Source organism: Microcaecilia unicolor, chromosome 11 (genome assembly GCF_901765095.1).
Source record: "Microcaecilia unicolor chromosome 11, aMicUni1.1, whole genome shotgun sequence".
NCBI lineage: Eukaryota > Metazoa > Chordata > Amphibia > Gymnophiona > Siphonopidae > Microcaecilia > Microcaecilia unicolor.
In genome coordinates this window covers 79,208,336-79,228,012 of record NC_044041.1, presented here as the reverse complement: position 1 = coordinate 79,228,012, position 19,677 = coordinate 79,208,336, and the positions used below count along the sequence as shown (strand labels likewise).

General features: G+C 42.5%; 1 protein-coding gene across 1 annotated transcript in view; it reads left to right on the top strand.

The window, feature by feature from the left end:
* Positions 1-4,641: 4,641 nt before the first annotated feature.
* ONECUT3 (one cut homeobox 3) overlaps positions 4,642-19,677 on the top strand; it is a 99,549-nt gene continuing 84,513 nt past the window's right edge. Inside the window, exon 1 of the mRNA XM_030219442.1 lies at positions 4,642-5,677. Within this exon, the coding sequence (XP_030075302.1) occupies positions 4,642-5,677 (1,036 nt within the window). The remainder of the gene's footprint in view (positions 5,678-19,677) is intronic.

The following is a 19,677-nucleotide window of genomic DNA, read 5'->3' as shown; positions in this document are numbered from 1 at the left end:
CAAGTGTTCTTCCCCCCCCCCCCAAAAAAAAATATCTCAGCTGGCGGGGAAAACACTTCTTTCCACCTTGGCAGTCTGCAGCAGGCATGCAATGAAAACTGAGCATGCGCAGATGCCGGTATCATGGAGAGTAGCGTTTTCATTACCATCAGGGGGAAGACTTGAGCTGGCGGAGCTTGGGATCCCCACCAACTACCGCTAAAGGTGTGGTACTGTTGGGTGGGCCTGATTCCTAAGTGGGTGGGCCCCGGTCCACCCAGGCCCACCTTTAGCTATGCCACTGTGGTCAGGTAGCTACCCTATTTTAGCTTTAAAAGAGCCTAATAAAATGTTGCATTGTGCAGATTATTATTACTTGACTTAGCCCTTTTCATTGGTAGCTTAAGGAGTTTTACACTCAGGTACAGGTATTTCCTTGTCCTAAGGGGGCTTGGAATCCAGTTTTCTACCTGAGGTAAAGGAAGGTGATGTGACTGCCCTAAGACCACAGAGATTCCTGGTTTTCAACCTGCTACTCTAAACCCACAGAGAACTCATGGAAGGCAGACTAAGACTGACAGACAATATTGGTTCAGTTTAATGTGCGGAAGGAATGGGAGATATTCTCTTAACTGAGGTTCTCTTCAGTGGTGTGTACAGAAAGCATCCCCCCTCCCTCATTGAACTATTCTCTGAAAACAAAATGGAACACCAAGGGGGAGTAAACTATCCATAAGCACCCCGAAGAATTCCTTGGCACTGGACCTCTGGAGATAGTGTGCAACTGGGTTCAAAGAGGAATTAAACAAAGATATGGAAAATGGGTCATTCAGTGGCTATTTAACTTGGCAGGCAGACATGTCATGAACAATATATTACCCACCAGCAGCAAGATTAAACATTCATGCCATGGACCTCGACACCTGTATTGAGCTGTGGTCCAATGTTCACCTCCTGGTGAACATTGAGGCCCTGTCCAGAAGGACCTCTTTCTACACAGGGTCTAGCTTGGGTGTCCCCCCCCCCCCCCCACTAAGCTGCTACAAAGCAACTACCCCATGACCATATAGTCAACAGTGAGAACAAGCGGGGTGAGGAGGGCAGGCAAGCAAGTCACCTCTGAGGAGCAGGAAGGATCCTGGTCCTCAGAAGGGGGACCAGTCTTAAATTGGTTCCACTATACCCTACCCTTCTCCCTTGAGAATCACCCCCATTGGAGGGTGATTCCTGCTGGCCAGTAATTTAAAAAATAATAACCCTATTAGGGCAAACCTGCATGAGGGAAAGGGGAAAGGGAAATGGCACTTGATATACCTCCTTTCTGATGTTTTTGCAACTACATTCAAAGCGGTTTACATATATTCAGGTACTTATTTTGTACCAGGGGCATTGGAGGGTTAAGTGAACTGCCCAGAGTCACAAGGAGCTGCAGTGGGAATTGAACTCAGTTCCCCACGATCAAAGTCCACTGCACTAACAACTAGGCTACTCCTCCACTCCAGTGAGTGAGGGCTCACCTTTTCTTTGCCATCTGCAGCAATGCCCAAGCCAAGCCTGCCATGCCAGTCAAAGTAGGAGTTAGCTGTCCCCCATTAAGGGGCAGGCTCCGGGCCCACTGTTCACCCTATGTACCTGTAAACCATAGCCGCTGGAAACTATTGGTTTATCTGGGTTTAAAAAAGGTTTGTACAAATTCCTGGAGGAAAAGTCCATAGTCTGCTATTGAGATAGACATGGGAAGCAACTGCTTGCCCTGGGATTTGTAGTATGAAGTGTTGCCACGATTTGGGTTTCTGCCAGGTACTTGTGACCTGCCTTGACCACTGTTTGGAAAACAGGCTACTGGGCTAGATGGACCATTGGTCTGACCCAGTATGGCTACTCATATGTTCTTATGATTTACTGTACCACCTGGACTAACTCGCAGGTCTAAGCAATTTACAGACTAAGTAGAGGATAGGAGGGATGTGCAGCTCTAGGCCTGACCTGTTCTAATCTTTCTCTGACTAATCCCTGATCTCCTCTGTGAGAGAAAAACCTCTGGTCTTATCCCATTTATTGTGTTCTTATGTTGGAACTTAAGAAATTAGTAATTGTTTTCCCATCCAATGAGGCAGGGAAATCCTTGGGTGAGAGAACTCTGTCATCAGGGTTGTGCCAGTTTTATATCATTAAGGTGTTCCTAACCATCTTTTCTGCATTATCTATATATTTTAATTTAATTTATTTGGATCATGCCTTAGCTCAAAACAAGTTTTATTGAGCTACATTATGTATTTCCCTGTCCCTGGAAGGCTTACAATACCTGAAGCATTGAAGGGTTAAAGTGACTCGTCCAAGGTCACAAGTTGCTGCAGTGGGATTTGAGCCAAGCTTTGTTAGTTTTCAGACCGCTAGTCTAACCATTAGACTATGCCACCAGATCCTTGTCATAAGGTCATAGAGTTATATGTATATAAAACATGTCTACATTTGTTCTTTTGATCTCTCATATACATAACTGTAGGAGAAAAAAAAAAGAAACAGTTCTTCCACAAGGAAGCAGCAATAAAAAGCCAAGAGTGGTCCTCTTGTTTCTCTTTATGAGGGCCCCTGATGAAGGCCTGTGGCCGAAACAGGGCAGTGTCAGGTAACCTTTCCTGTTACATTTGAAGAATAAATACTTTTGGCTATTTCCCCTGCTAGTCTCTGGGACTTTTTTTGGTTGTTGGTGACTTCCACTCTTGCCTTTTGGCTTTTTCATATATATATATATATATATATAAGCTGCAGACGTCATTTGTCTTTGACATTTGATGTAGTGAAAGAGTGCATTTTCCAGGGCAGGGCATCCTTTGTGTGTAATCAAGCCCTGCACAACCTAATGTAAAGGGAAAATGCTCCTCTTCCCTTCCCCCTCCCCAAGGAATTATAGGTCTCTATTTAATTAGCTACCAATAGAAAGTCACTGACTTATGGCGCTGAGCCATGTTCATCCTAGGATTAATAAAAGCATGCATGTAATCCATGAAGTGGTGTATTCTGTATAATATTCGATCACATCTGTTAAACTGCGTTGTATTTCATGGACCCTGGATGACTTAAATCAAATAAATAAATATATACAATTCTTTGAAGTTATACGTTCCTACGACCTCATATTTATAGGTTGTGGTGGTGGCCTGCTAGATTGTAATTGCGACATGATGCGAGTCACACCTCGTATTCTATCTATCCTTTTAAAGTATACGTACACACAGACACACACCCTTTCAGCGCATACGGAATATTACATTCTCTGTTTTCAGTTCTATCAAAATGTTAATTTCGTACGATGGCGTCCAGCATCAGCAATGCTTTTATTGACACTTCAAGCATCATCGGCCCCCATTAACTCGCAAGTACTGAACCCGCTTTTCTTCTTCCTCAAAGCAATGAGATGAGCTGTTTGTTGCTGGGCCCCACACTAGCCTCCGATAAGCAGGCTGTCCACCCTGTGTCCATGCACAGCAGAGCCCTTTGGACGTCCTAAGGTCATTTAGATGGGGGAGGGGTTAAGGAAAGTCCAGCCTGATGTCTTGGGATCCGACCTTTGATGAATAAATGACCTCGTCAGTAAACAGGACTCTTCACAGATGCCCCAATGCGATGGGGCTTTGGATAGGAAAACCCATTTGACAATTTGAACGCTGTAACCCCCTGGATAATCCGAGATATCTTCTCTCTGAAAGGTGATCGTCTACTATGCATTTGAAAAGCTCTGTGGCACTGAGACTTTGGGAATGGACTGAAGCCTTAAAAACTCTGCTATTGAACTGAACAAGGATTGCATGTTGTATGTGCTATTTGAACAGGGAAGGACACATATATGTAACAGAGAGCGAAATGCACCCTGATAACATACACACACCCTAGATGCTGTGTGTTGGAGAGTAAGATATGGACACAATCAATTCATTATAATCTATTTTATCGACTCCTTTAAAATAGTTTTGCTTGACGAAAATTCTTATCTAAAAAGTCCAGTTTCAAAGCCACAGTCAGCTATTAACGATTTTCTAGTCTTTTTTTTTTTTTTTTTAGTCTGCTCGTTTGTTAAAAAAACAAACAAACAAAAGAAAATAGAGACCAACCCCTAACCCACAAAGAATTTTCCTCCTGCGGTCCGATGCAGAGTTTCTGGAGGAAGGGGCTGAATGTGTGTTATTCGCGTGTGGGTGTAGGTGTGTATATTAGACAGAAGTTCATTTGTTTTCCAAGTGCACGCCGCCATTGAGTTAGATTTTCACTAGATTAGTGCTGGTGGTGGTGTGAAGGGGGGGGGGTGTATAAGGGGGAGAGTAAGGGGGAAGGTGCTGCAAGTGGCCGGATGAGCCGGGAGATGCTGACGTCAGGCTCTGCTGGCTGTGAGATTGAGGCTGGCTGGAGGTCTGCGACTCAGTGCAAGCTGCAGCCTTTCAGCACTAGACACAGAGCCCAGATCCGGGGCTAGCACATCGCCTAGGCGAGAAAGGAGCCAGCTAGCAAGCGAGACGCTTTAGCCAAGAGAAAGACCAAAGACAAACTTCATCAAATCATGTTGGATTGACTGAAAGGAAGAGTAATCGATGGCAAAGCTTTGAATCTGAATTAACCTGGAAAGCAAAACAGAGAGAGAGGGAGGGAGAGTCAGACCTAAGCAACATGGAACTTACAATGGAAAATCTGGGCAATCTCCACAGTGTGTCCCATTCCCAGGCTGGGGAGCTGATAAGCAGCTCGCATAGCAGGCAGGCTGCTCACAGGAACCTGGTATCCCACGGCCGGCCTGCCATGGTTTCCAGTATGGCTTCAATCCTGGACGGAGGGGACTATCGACCCGAGCATCCCTTGGCCGCCCCTTTACATCCAGCTATGAGTATGTCCTGCGAATCTCCATCGGGAATGAGCCTGAGCAGCACTTACACCACTCTGACTCCCCTTCAGCACCTGCCGCCCATCTCCACGGTGTCCGACAAGTTCCATCACCCCCACCACCACCACCACCACCACCATCACCACCCTCACCAGAGGCTGACCGGAAATGTTAGCGGCAGCTTTACTCTAATGAGGGACGAGAGAAGCTTGGCATCCATGGGCAACCTGTACAGTCATTATCCTAAGGAAATGCCAAGCATGGGGCAACCACTGTCCCCTCTTTCCAACGGTCTGGGCACTTTACATAACTCTCAGCAGTCACTGACCCCTTATGGCCCAGGTGGACACTTGACCAGTGACAAGATGCTGTCTCCAAACAGCTTCGATTCCCATGCTGCTATGCTTTCCAGGAGCGAGGATCACTTGGCTAGAGGGCTAGGAGCGCCAGGGGCTGGCATGATGCCTCCTTTGAATGGCATGCATCCACACGGTCACCACCACTCTCAGTCCAACGGCTCCATCCTCGCCGACAGAGACAGGCAAGCATCGGCTTCAGGGGCTCAAGCCAACAATTCTGGGCAAGTAGAGGAAATAAACACCAAGGAGGTGGCTCAGAGAATCACGGCGGAGCTGAAAAGATACAGCATCCCCCAGGCCATCTTTGCCCAGAGGATCTTGTGCAGGTCTCAAGGGACCCTCTCTGACCTCCTGAGAAACCCCAAACCGTGGAGTAAGCTCAAATCAGGTCGAGAGACCTTCAGAAGGATGTGGAAATGGTTACAGGAGCCTGAGTTTCAGAGAATGTCCGCTCTGAGACTTGCAGGTAGGAGGTTTATGAGATCAGACGTATAATATGTACGAGGTTGAATTGTTCCGTACGGCTGCTTTCTTTCCAGGGTCCGATTTGTATGTTTTTAGAGTTGGAATCACACGGTATTTCTCAAAAAAACCCATAACACATGCATTGCACGCTTTAGGCTTCTTGCTACAGGTAAAGGGGAAAATCCATCACCACAAATCACACCAGCCTACAAAATATTTGCAAGCATTGATTACCTAGCTGTATATTTCACGTCTTAAGATGCAGGGTAGACAGGCAGCTCTGAGTAAAAAGACCGCTGCTTCCCCTCCCCCCTCCCACAGAGACTGCTCCCTGCTGACAGTCTGAATACAGAATCACCGGCCGAGAACTGGTTCATATTTAGGCCTCCTTCTTGCTTTCTGACTCCAGACCCATCAGGAAAGGGGGATTACAAGACCTCTACTACTTGGGGACAGAAGTGGCTTTTTTTTTAAAGGGACATTGGAGGCACAAGGCCTGGCTGTCTGCTACTACCCCGCTGTTGCCTGAATGGGTTCAAACTCAGCTGCTTCTCCCGTCCGTCGATCGATATTATAGCTCCTTCATTTCACAAATGGCACATTCAATCAATTATCTATAGCCTCTCTGAAGGCTGGCGATGGGGGGGGGGGGGGGGGAGACATCTGACGGACTACTCATTTAAACGGCCTGATTTCTTAATGCAAGACGGGGGGGGGGGGGCTACAGCAGGGAAAGAAAGTGTGCAAGGTTTGTTCTTCCCAAGCAGCTCGTCCCCAAAGGCCTGGGATCCTGGATATAGCCCACCTTTGGCAATGGCACACAAGACCCCCACCCCCACCCCTTTACTCCATAATCCATGTGATCCAATCTGAGACTTGAAAAGCACCTACAAGGAGGTTCGGGCCTGCATCAATAAAGAGAGAACTCAGCATAAGCCCCTAAAAATGAGGTCATATTACTGTGTGTGTGTGTATATAAATACACAATATTATGACACACAAAGGCATAGATAGGTGCACACACAAATGTCCGGAGCTGATGAATATGTTCCTATATACGACACATGAATGCATCTGTGTCTGTGCATCACTGCAGCCTTATAAGTAGTAGGGTGAATACTATCAACTTGTGTGTTTGTACGGTTTCTTTTGCACAAATTCAATATATGCACCAACGATTCCCATAGTTTATATATATATATATATATATATATATATATATATATATATATATATATATATATATATATATATATATAAATTAACTATAAATTAAACTATAAATTAAATATATTTTTTTTAATTTTCTCACTTTGAAACGACTCTGGCATTCATCAAGCAAGCAACGTTTTCTTCAAACCTTCTTCGTCTAGAATCCAAAGCTGATTAAAATCCCCTTAAAACCCCTTCTTTTCCCCTGCGGTATCCAGCGTCAGTTCCGATCGCTTCTTCTCTAGATGACACTGAATTTAAACAGATCTGGGGGCAGGGGAAGTAAAAGAAAAGAACTTGCCTTTAAAGTGAGGCACCTTTTAGAAAAATCAGTTCTGAGGATTCAAAGGCCGTCTCTCCCCGAATTCCACATGATCCGCGGGGTATTGCAGTGTGTGTGGCTCATGGACAGGAGAAGAAAGCAGGAGGGGGACATGGACATGTCTGTGGGCCAGTCACTCCGCTCTACCCCTCTCGCACTGTACTAGTCTTGCTGTCCTTACTTACTGGCTTATGCTCGTATTCATACGCATTTAGTGTAATTCAGCTCCTCTTTAATTAGGGCCTGATCGTGGCATCGTTCGGTTCCAGTCGATGCCCTATTGAAAAGCAGTTAATAGAATGCAAATTGTTCTTGGCTTTACAAGGTTCTGGTAAATAAAGATTTAAAGACTGCCACAATTGGCTTTTTAAGTACCCCTGTAGCTCAATCTAATTGAGCAGCGGCTATTTTATTCTTCACTCACCAAAAACACAAAGGGAAGTCTACTTGAGAGAGCGAGAGTTTGATTTTAATAACGTCTGTTGTGGCTAGATGTTGCAATATTACATCGACACCTTCCAAACATAATTTGGGCAGGCTAAATTATATGTTAATTTGCAAGGCTATGCATGTATTCATGGGTTATTATAATGAAATTAATCTTTGGTTTACCTAACTGGCCATGAACTACTGCTGAAAAGAAGCGAGCTAAATGCAAATGCTTTTCCTTTCCCTGTGTATCTTGTCTTCCAAGAAGAAATTGTACAAATACATATCGGAGGCAAAATGTAAATATCTATTTTACAAATTTAGATTGAAAATGTAAAGGCGCTGAGTTTCAAAGGACTTACCAACCTAAAGTTGTACCTGCATTGAACAAAAGACATTTTAGAAAACCAGTTATAAAGTGGAAAGTGAAGAAAAAACTATTTCAAATTTAAACTGGATTTTTATTTACTAGAGAAGAATGACAGTGTAAATATGCGGGAGCGACAGCAATTAAACAAATGAAGTAGCTATGGAATATTAAAAAAAAAATAAGTTTTGAACTATATTGAACAACAAAAGAGATGTCTATAGATAGATAAGCAAGCTAACAGAGAATACACGTATACACACACACCACACATATCACACACAAATAGCAATTAGATAAACAGATCAACGGAACCTGACAATAGACAGATTTGGTAGCTATTAACTGACCACTCACTGTGATTTTATATAAAAACAAGTATGTATATTCTATGCATATGCTTGGAATACAATACACTGATTACATTTAAAAGAGTAATTATATGGAAAGTGGAATTGGTTTGGGGGAGGGGAATAGGACTCGACCACTGCAATCAATAAATTCGAATTACTATTCCTAATTCATCACAGTCACGGGAATCGATTTCTGTTTCCCTTTCTTCAAGTATTGTTTAAATTGCAAGCCCAGACCAAAACTCCTTTTTTTTTTGTGATTTGGCAAAAAGAAAATATGATTTTGCTGCTATATAATGGTGCAAAAGTTATTCTTCACTACCTGCAACATCAGCAAAGCAAACTAAGCAGGAACCAGGCAAAAATCAATGAAGCTGACGATTTTCAGAAAATCCCCATCTTTCTAGTTTGTAGGTAGCAGAGGCTGGATTAAATCTTCAGTTAAAGAGGACTCACTCTCATAAATGAGCTGTAATCGAGATTATAGGCTTGAAATTAAGCTTTGGAAAGAGGAAGCTTAAAGATTCTACCTAAATAAATATTTGTATGTTGTTTGTAATTTAAAGGGACACAAAGAAATAAAAAGAATGGAGGTAGGAAAGAAGGATAGAGGAGAATTAAAAAAAATTCTTCCTAAAAAAAGCATAGAGGAAACATTTCTAGGCTCAGATGCTCAAGGGCTTTATGAGGAGCCTTCTAAAGTTGGGGCTCTCAGTTTGTAAGATCTTATAAAATCCTGAAATCACCCAGTATTGTTTTCAGTGCTTCAAAAGTTTAGGCCATCATATATGTATCTAGTGATCACCCACCTGTTTGATTCTGCTTTTAACTCTCAACCCCTTTTTCATCTTGTCAGTACCTGTGTTGTTTTTAGTCATTCCTATAATAGATGAACCCCCTAATCTCTTATTTGTCCACCTTGTTTGTCTTGAGTAAGTTGTGAGCTCTGTCAAGCAGGGACTTTTTCCTATGTGTTTGTGTACAGTGCTGTGTACATCTGGTTACACTATAGAAACGATAGCAGTGATATGGGTTCTTTTCGGCTATCAGGGAGAAAAACACCAGAAAGTTTTGATCAAATACAGTGAGTGAAATGGGGGGGGGGGAGGGAGGGGAACCTGTCAAAAACAAAAGGGGGAAAAACATATATTTAACTACATTTACTCCCCTGGCCTCCTTCTGCCCAAGTACCAGCATTGTGTAGTATCACATATACTTTTCACAGTAGGCACACAAAATTGGAGTCCACTGTTTGCATTCTAACCCTGGAGCATGATGAATCTTCTGGAAGTCTGGACATGCAGGGCAGTCAGGTCTTGCAGAACTCCCATTGTCTTCCCCTATCTTGCGCCGTTCAGGCCACAGGAGGGTTGCAACATAGCCCATGGTTGGAACATGGTCGTCGAACTGCCATACACCTTAGAGGGAACACACACTGAGTCAGCATGCACAGTTCTTCTAGTGAATAAAGGTATACGTGTAGTTACATGGCTGTGTGATTTTATATCAGACAGGCTGGTCGGTTATCAGAATCCCATTTTGTAAGTGAACACCTGTTCGCTCACTTGAAATGTGCAGAAAGATGCCATATTTGCATCCCACAAGAAAATCTTTGTCATGTCAGCTTCAGTTAAAGATATTAAGGCTCACATTTTGGTGAGATAAGGAAACAAAATCAGTCCTTAAATATCCCGAAAGATGGAAAGAGCAATGTAGATATACTTTTTGGAATGCAACCGGTACCAGCACACAAACATTGCAAGTTATATACAGATAATTCAGAGTAGTTTTTTTCTTGCCATCTAACAGTCTGTTGAGTCAGATCTATAGGATTTCAGGCATTTTATAACAGAAAACCAACTCAGACTACTGAAGAAAAAACAGATAAAAAAAAGGATTGTATTTATATTTGTGATTCAACTACCACATTAAAATACATTAGCTGCAACTAATAAGTGACGGAGGCTAAAGTATTAGCCATTGCATTTACAATACACCAGCCCAAATCCAGTCTGTAATGTCTTTATCAAATGACATTTTCCCCCATGATTTTTTAGCATCAAAAAATTTACCATTTTCTATCTATATTATATTTAGCTACATCATCAAAATGATTATATAGCTTATATGATTCTGAGTTCAGAAGTGTTGCTTATCATATTCTGCAGATAGCAATATCTGTGTCTGTTGTTTGCCTGCTAGATTTTGACAGAGACCAATCTTTGTGATGACTTAAAAAAAAATAGAAACCTCATTCCTTCCATTTTAATGCTTAAAAAAAAAGATTGGGTGGGCTGTTAAGAGTAAAAAAAAATATTTGGAATACAGGTGACAAACTCATTCCCTGCCATGGCATCAGCTTGGGCCTTTCTGCTCCCCATGGCAGTCCATTTACTGAGACTTCAGTGCTCCATCCTGAGGTATTAGAGTCCGTAATACAAGATCAATAGACAAGCAGGGGCCCCTGTAAAATGACCATTGTTGCCACTGTCCTCTTTCCACTCCAGTTCGCCTTTTAACTGCAGCACTGGCCAACCTGCAGATGAACCATTAATTATTCAGCCAGGGCTCTAACACATTCATGGTCAGCAAAGTGCCTGGCCCTCTTCGGCCTAGCTAAGCATGGTCAGTTTAAATCACATCAATGTTTCAAAAGCAACACCTTGCAGGGATCTCAGACTGCATGGCTGGCACAGGCCCAGGGTAAGAGAATCAAAGACAGGCTCCAAAGTATACCAACCAATCAAGCACACAAAAAAAAGCAGAAATGGATCTCCATGAGCAGGACAATGAGAAGTTCTTTATTAATAAGAGAGGCCCAGGGTAAAACTGAGCAAAAAAGGATCTCCCCCCAATTTTCTTTTTTCTGTCTCTCTCCTATCCTTCTTTCCCCATATCTCCAACATTCTGCCTTTGTCTATGTCTGCACCCCAGTTTTTCTGTTTTTTTGTGCATGGTAAGTCTTTCTGTAGTTGCTTCTCATAACAGGGGATGCGAAATCAACCGCCCTCCTTGGAACCACCATAAGAAAGACACAAGATATTTGATAGATAGGTTTTATTGGAAATATTTTGGCCGCAGCTTAGCCTGTTGGTGGAAACTTGCCTTACCTGAGCTCTGCACAAGTACAACAACCTCAAGGGACCTCCCGACATGCCTAGATAGGAGGCCAACATAGGCAAATTAACTTTTAACTCCGCCATGCCAGCTGGAGCAAGTACAGGCCTAGACCTCAAGTCCTGCAGAGTAAGCATAGACCTAACATTGACCACCAGGTGAATGTTAAGGTCTACTTTGAAGGACCTTCTTTGAAGCTGCCATTAGCTCGGGTATCCTCCCAAGCTGTGACAGTTCAAACCTTGCCACTATAACGGGGAGGGTGGAAGGGGAAGCAGATCCCCCCCTTTAAAAACTCCCCTTCTGACTTGTCCCCACTGCAGGGTTAAGGATCGCCTTCCACTCCCATTCAGAATTGACCATTGGCGACCACCAACTGTCCAGCATTCCCCACGCATCCTTTGACCCAGAGTGGGCACTCCAAGGCATCACTGAAAACCCACCGTCGCTGCCAAGGCTGGTGTCGGGGTGCTGCTCACACCCCCATTATGGGAAGGCTCCGAATGAGCTGGCCACCCTTTATCCACTTCCACTTCTTCTTAATGTGTGTCTTCTCTGGACTGTAAGCTCCAAGGAGTAACAGCTGTCCACCATAAGTCTCTGTATATATCCATAGCTAATGAGGCAGGAGGAGGCACCTGACTTTGCTGAGAAAGAGCTAGGTAGATTTTCTTGAGCTTAGGCCACACTATTGTTGGGCAGTGGTCCATCCCCTTATTCCCACATTAAAGCAAAGACAAGACAGATTTTACCCATAGGTATAGTTTGGGGTGAGCATGAGGGAGTGGTACCTCCTCCCCAAATACTGCAATATTACTGATCCTGAACTGATACCATCTCCCCCACCCGCCAAAGTAAGCAAGAAAACTACACCTATGATTTTAATCCCTCTTCTTCTACTGTACTCCACCCTCTTGGGTAGCTAAATATGCAAGATCCCCCTTTTCAGTTATCATCCTCCCCTCCCATAGCTAACCACAAGGTCCCACAGCAATCCAAAGAGCAACCAAAGCCAGCACAGCTGTTACCTGAACATGTGGCCTCCTGAGTCTCTGTTGGCCTTTTCCGACGATACTGCACTACCACAATCTTTCCCACCTATGAGATCAGTAACAGGAGCAGGCCACCTGTAAGACAGACCAAGCATAGTAAGCAGTGCACCTGCATTTTTGTTCCATCATCTACCTTCAGGAAGGCTCTAAATAGTGATACCACAATTGGCCCCTGGGCTAGTTGGTATGTGTAAGTGGCTAGCTGCCCTACCCAGTTTTCAACAGCCTGAGAATGATGCCCACAACACAGAAGAAAGAGAAAACTATTTACCCATGCAATGCAAATTTATAGAGAAACACACATACACACACACACATATATATATATATATATATATATATATATAAAAGAAAGAGAAACTATACACTGGATATTAACATATACAATTTTAATTCTCTTGTTTATAAGCTTGTCCTCTTTTTTTCTACAGAAGAATAATTCAATTAGGAAAGATTATATAAAACAAAGAAGGCCCTCTCTCGTGCTCTCTGAAACTCAGATACCACAACATCCTTTGATTATTCTTGTTTTGGGCTCACACCCGGTCTGAGAATCCAGTTTAGATCTAGGGTCGGGGTGCCAGGGCAGGAAACTTATCAACAAAATGATTTAATCTGTTCTGCAATCTGGTGGACAGATCAGGTCTTTTAATAAGCTTGACATGTCTAGGAGGCTTCTAATACGGATGGAGAGTTTTCAGGGCACTGCCCAGCGCAACCTGCTGCTTGATCCTACCTATTAATTTGAAAATTCTAGTAGACAACCTTCATCATGTCCACTTTGCTGAGATTTTTTCCTCACCATTATGGTGTAGATTGTCTGAAAATAGGCACCAATTTATGCACTAGTGGATGAATATAGAAAGGAGATGGGTATACATCGTTTCCTTCCGTAGGCCATAGAAACCCCAGCACAAAGCGACCAAGCCCAGTGTAGTTTGCACCTGAGCTAATTAATTATATGAGAACTAATCAATAAGAGCTGGGTGCCATGCCCTGCAGATCAGAGACGGATGAAAAAGTAGTCGTCTCCATCGCACACGTCCCCTACCCACATCCAATTTTTAAAATAGAGGAGGCCAGCCTAGTGCGCGCGGAGTTGTAGAGTCACGTCAAACTTCAAAAATAAGTAAACAAATACAAAACAATTTTTTTCCCAAATTGAAGGAATGCTGTAAAAAGTCTTTCGAATCCTCTTGCTCCAGCTTTTTTTCAGGAGCGGTAAAAGTGAAGAACAAAGACGTGTGGAGGTTTTAGTCTTGTTTTGTTTGTTTTGGGTTTTTGTTATTGTTTGTTTTTTTCCCCCATAAAGGTTTCTACAGCCCGTCTACCGGTTCTTATTTAATTTTATTCTTAAAAATCAGAGTGCTCTGGTAAAAATCAGGTTTCCTGGATCGCAAATTGGAGGTCTTTTTTTTGTTGTTGTTTTAGGAGGTCCTGAAAACCCGGCGCTTAACAGAGTTGTTTAATCGTTTTGCGCTCTCCTTATCCTTTAAGCCTGACACAGAACTTGCTGTAATTGAGGCCCTGGATCTTTCAGCCCCTCTGGAGCTCGGTGGTTAAGAGGTAACCTGTGATCTTCGTGGAGAGATTACTGTTAAACATTCCTGTACTGCAGTTTGCTTTCCAGACATCATATTTTATTACTGAGCTGCGCAATTAACGCTCTGGCATATAGTCCAGGAGGTCCCAGGGGGAAGAGTTAAGGATAAATCTTGGATTTGGCATCTGTGTGATTCTGATTGTACAAACAACTCATCACGTCATACTAGTTCCCTTTCTTTCTGTCAGCTCTCACCTTTTCTTTTCTGTCTTACGGTTTCCCTTCCTTTTATTTATTATTATTATATTAGGTTTTCTCTTTCTTTTTCCTTGCAGCATGCTGGATTTTTCCCTCCCGCGGATCCTTTTCTGTGCTTATATAATCTCGGAATTAAGACTTCTGTATCAGTCTTTGTCTCCCCTCCCCCTATATTTTAGCGTATGTCTAGAGAGGTGATAATGCATATATTGATAGACTATAGACGCACAAACCCTACAGGTGCTGTCATTTAAGGGAAGAGAGGTGGTGTGAGGGTTGCCACATGCCCGGGCAGAGTGCATTTGTCCAGGGCTCTGGATCCCTGATTAGGGCACCTGCCGTGCGCTGATGAATGCGGTCGCATTTTAGAGCTGTGAATTCTCAGAGCCGATCCATAGCTGGTTTGAACTGAATCTCTATCGATTTCTGGAGCCAGGCTGTAGACTCGCTTGTTGGTTTGAAGCGCCCCCGCCCCCACTCCCACGACCACCACAGCCAGCTCCAGAACTGCGAACAAAAGCAATGGCAGAGCAGCTCTCCTGAAAATTTATTACACGGCCTGCACGGTATTTACAGAGCTATCCACCGGACTTATCGCTCTGTATTAGGAGGGAAAGGAAATAGTTTCCAAATGTAATTTTTTTTTAATTAGAATTCATTTTAATATTATTAAATACTGACGGCGTTAAAGAGAGGGGATGAAAATATGTATGGTAGACCAGTTTTATTTCTAAAATTAATAGGGATCAGCCGGTTTCAGATTTGGTAGACACTAAGATGGTCATTAAAACTAGGCGAATTAACGCACTAAAAAATTAGCATAATTTAGGACAAACTACAGAGAGCGAGGACTCCTCTTTGGGTAAAGGTGAAAGTGTTTCAGAAAATTAGAATAATATTAAAAAAGTATCCTGAAGGAAATACAACAGAAAACAAAAACGGCAACAGACAAGTAAAACACAGTCTTGAAGGGACCCGAACATAACATCAAATATTATAAATTGCAAGCTAGTGGGGGTCAAAGTAAGAATTAATGCTCCGTTTTATGAATAAAAAGAGAACCCGAGATTCGCTGTCTTATTGCTGGGGAAAAGTCGATAGCCCGGTTGCCTGGGTTAAGCAGCCTGAATTAGCGCCCTGCTAATAAATCTTCTGTCCGCTTTCTACACAGGGGGACCATTAGTTTACTTGGATTAACAGGGGATGTGAGACTGTTCACCCCTTCCTGGCACTTAAGTGAACAAACCCCATCACAATATGCATATTTAAGAAATAAACAAATAGACTTCAATTTTGAAGATAATAAAGGCTGCAGCTTTGCTTTATTGGTGGAATACAACGTTACCCAAGCAGTGAATAAGAATAAAACTCAAACCGTGTAAAGACAGATAGGAGTTCAAAGTGAACTTTAAACCAAACCTGAGAAAACCTCTTACCTGCCCATACAGTTAGAGCAACGTCTAGGCCTGAGTTTATGAGCATGGGCCTAATGTTGACAGGGTGAACGTTAAGGCTTTGTTCACAGGACCTCCTTTGAGGTTGCTCCTAGCTCTGGCTGGTACCCCCCCCCCCCCCAAGCTGCAACAACATGTCTTGGAATTAAGGGTGAGTGGGTCAGGTAAGCAAGACCCTCCCTTAAGAATTCCCAGCCTTCCGCCCCAACAGAGAAAGGGAAGCCTCCTATTGGATGCTGCTTCCCAAAGGCATTCCAATTCAAAATTCTTAACCAATCCCGAGTGCCCGGCCAGGGCTGACTGAGACTTCTAGAGCCCCACCACCCTGGCCAAGCCAACCAACAACTTGCCCCGTTAGTTTCCCACTGGGTGAACAAGACTCCTACCGAAGCCGCCATGATCATCCAGCCCGACGTTGGGATGAAGCTCACTTCCCTGTTAAAGGGCAAGGCCAGCTCCGGACCAGCCGGTCGCCCTCGAAGACTTGTGTAAACATTTACAGGTGCCATAGTCAGGGGGAGCTCGTGGTCCCAGAGGAGGAGGAGTATTTTTTTAAACAAATAAATTATCTTAAGGGAAGATTCCAATTTGGCATTTATTTTTAATGCCTACAAAACTCTACTTTTCCCTGCCATATGTGTCATGCATGTCAAAGTGAAACACTATGGGGCTCATTTTCAAAGCACTTAGACTTACAACGTTCTATTTATCTTGAATGTATATATTTGTGTGCGAATACACACACACATAATTATGTTGTGACTTATTGGAGGTCATTTTGGAGAAGCATCCATACCCATATAAATGGAAAGTCCAGACTGCTGATACTTGTCTAAGTTAGCTGGGAATCATACCTTTCCTGGAATAGTATTTGGGTGCTGATCTGTGCTGATCAAAATTTGTAGCTGTAGCTCCCATGTACTATGAAAATAATAAAATCAGACATCACTCCTTCCATTTTCTCCAAGACCCGCGAAAATGTCAGGCTACCTCGGACGAACTGTCCACGCCAGCAGGGCTAGTCAGGATTGATCAAGGGGGAATTGTGCTACGCCCCAAAATTGTTTCCGGCATTTAAAATGATTTTTAAAATTCCTCTTTAATGGCAGGCGATTATACACATTATGTTATGAACCGAGGGTCTGCAAGTAGATGCCGCCTATTGCACATACAGAACCAGGACCTGACACCTAAACGTGGGATTCTTGTCATCTATACATTCAAGATGCCACACGGTGCCGTCGCTTTTCTTTCCTGTATGATTTTGCGTCATGGCGTTCAGCGGGCTTTTTGTAAAACACTGGGGGGGGGGGGGGGATTGTGATTATCCCAATTTAGAACTTCAATCCCACCCGCCAGGTGAAATGGGGCTTATTACCTATTACAGGAAAAAAAGGGAAAGGAAGAATGAACCTTGAACCATGACACAACCTAAAACAACATAACCACAGCAACACGGAGGATGCTAGGTATGAAAAAGGAGCATTTTTTAAACGTGAAACTCCAACTTTAAATAAGTGGCTGGAAAACCCTGCGGGGAAGTCCCACTGCAAATGCTCCAGACATGGAAACAAATGGGGAAAATATGAAAGACACTTTCCAGATTTCTGTGGTTTATTAAGTTTCTATTACCTAGATTTATAGCTGCTCTTCGGTCCCATTATTGGGCCTCTCTAGGATTAAAAAAAGAAGAAGATATATTTAGTAACTTTTGGAATACATTATCTAGCATTAACCCAGAGCAGTTAGATTAATGCAGTAAGACTTATTTTAAGAATACATACATCTTAAATCCAATTGATCAGCTGCCCGCTTCTAACACCTTCCAACCTGGGAAAAGCGTGAAGATGGCAACGGGAAGAGAAAAACGAATATATGTATAGGGCGGGGTGGAGGAGACGGGGAAGGGAAGGAAATATAGTTAATAATGGCAGACCTACACATAATTTGAATTTCATTTTTAATTAGTATTAGATTCCAATCAATAATTCCTAAAGGAGAGAGAGAGAATTTGTTTAAAAGCAAAATTTCAGACGACTGCAGTGTATCAAGTTTTGGGGACCGCGACAGTTTTTCTCCAATCTAATGTCTGCCCCTCATCACCTCTCCTTTGTATTTCTTTAACCATGAAGATCTTTAGTCAAAGTTTTGCTAAAACAAGGCACAAGTAGGTCCCAAAAAGAAAATTAGCATTTGAAAATAATGAAAAAAAAATCTATAATCACATAGCACAACATAAATGGCTTTCTTTGGAAAACTGGATGGGGGAACGAGGTCCATCCCACACCAGAGAAGAGTGTTAAACCCCGAATAATGAAAGTCCGGAGTGTCCTTCAGGCTTCTCTGAACATTCGCATAGCATTAAGAAAAACAAATTGTAGTAACATGTTGAAAAATGTTTACAAGAAATTCCCTTCATTGTTCTAGCTTTCTCCTAGTAACACAGTATATGTCTCTAACAGTTTGGATTTGTCTGCTTTCACAATATAGTAATCCGAACCCATTTGTGGGTGGAGGGCGGAATCGCAAGGTGCAACATTTAATAAAATATAGCATATCACGTGATATAACATGCATCCTATTATATATATAATAGGATGCATGTTATATATATAATAGGATGCATGTTATATCACGTGATATGCTATATTTTATTAAATGTTGCACCTTGCGATTCCGCCCTCCACCCACAAATGGGTTCGGATTACTATATTGTGAAAGCAGACAAATCCAAACTGTTAGAGACATATACTGTGTTACTAGGAGAAAGCTAGAACAATGAAGGGAATTTCTTGTAAACATTTTTCAACATGTTACTACAATTTGTTTTTCTTAATGCTATGCGAATGTTCAGAGAAGCCTGAAGGACACTCCGGACTTTCATTATATAATAGGATGCATGTTATATCACGTGATATGCTATATTTTATATATATGTAAAATATGGGACACGCGCATTTTAATAGCGTGTTTCCCTTTGGAAACATAAGAATAAGCAACAGTTTGGATAGAAATGAAAGTAATACGTGCATTTGTGTGGACATCACAGAATTTAAAATAATAGGTAATATTGCGAGCTCTGTTCGGAAATATTTTCAAAACTACTAAGGAAACCTCTTCGTACTTTAAAAGGAAAAATACAGATTATTTCCTTGGGCAGCAACAACTACAGCAAACGGTGCGAAAACAAATTCAGGGCCAGGAATTTTCATGTCAGCCTAAAATGCGAAGTTTTACTTCGGCGCCACAAACGTTCCCAAAGTGTCATCGAGAAAAGAACGAAAGAAAGAAAGGTCTTTTGCACCGCGCAAATTACACTGCAGATTAGAACCGTGACAAAATACAATAATTCAATAGATAGGTGGCACACAACAGTATGAGTAACAATAATTATCAGCTCAATTCACTCTGATTGTACATGCTTTCACAGACTATTTCGATGGGCTGTCTAGGATTTTTAGAACATTTTTTATACATTATATATAGCATTTGAAAATAATGAAAACATATCTATAATCATATAGCATAACATAAATGTCTTTCTTTGTGTGTGTGAGATTTGGCCCTAACACAGGCCTCTAATTTGGGGGATTTCCTACAACAATCAGGCCCTGATGATAAGTCTGTAGTGTTTTATGTAATTTCTTCGGATGTTCAGTTTAGTTCAGAGGTCTTGAGTTATAGGTCGGTTGGAGGAAAATGTTCCCCCTTCCACCCAAAGCTAAAGCTGGTTACATGACCGAAGCCAATAAACTCGGGCGGGGCCTCCGCTTACACTGTAGCCTTCAAGATAATTTCCTCCGTCCGGGATAGAAATAAGATTTAATATTTAACCCGAGAAATCATTCACGGAAGTCTGGCGTCTGCAGCATGGCACAAAATAGTTTGCTGACC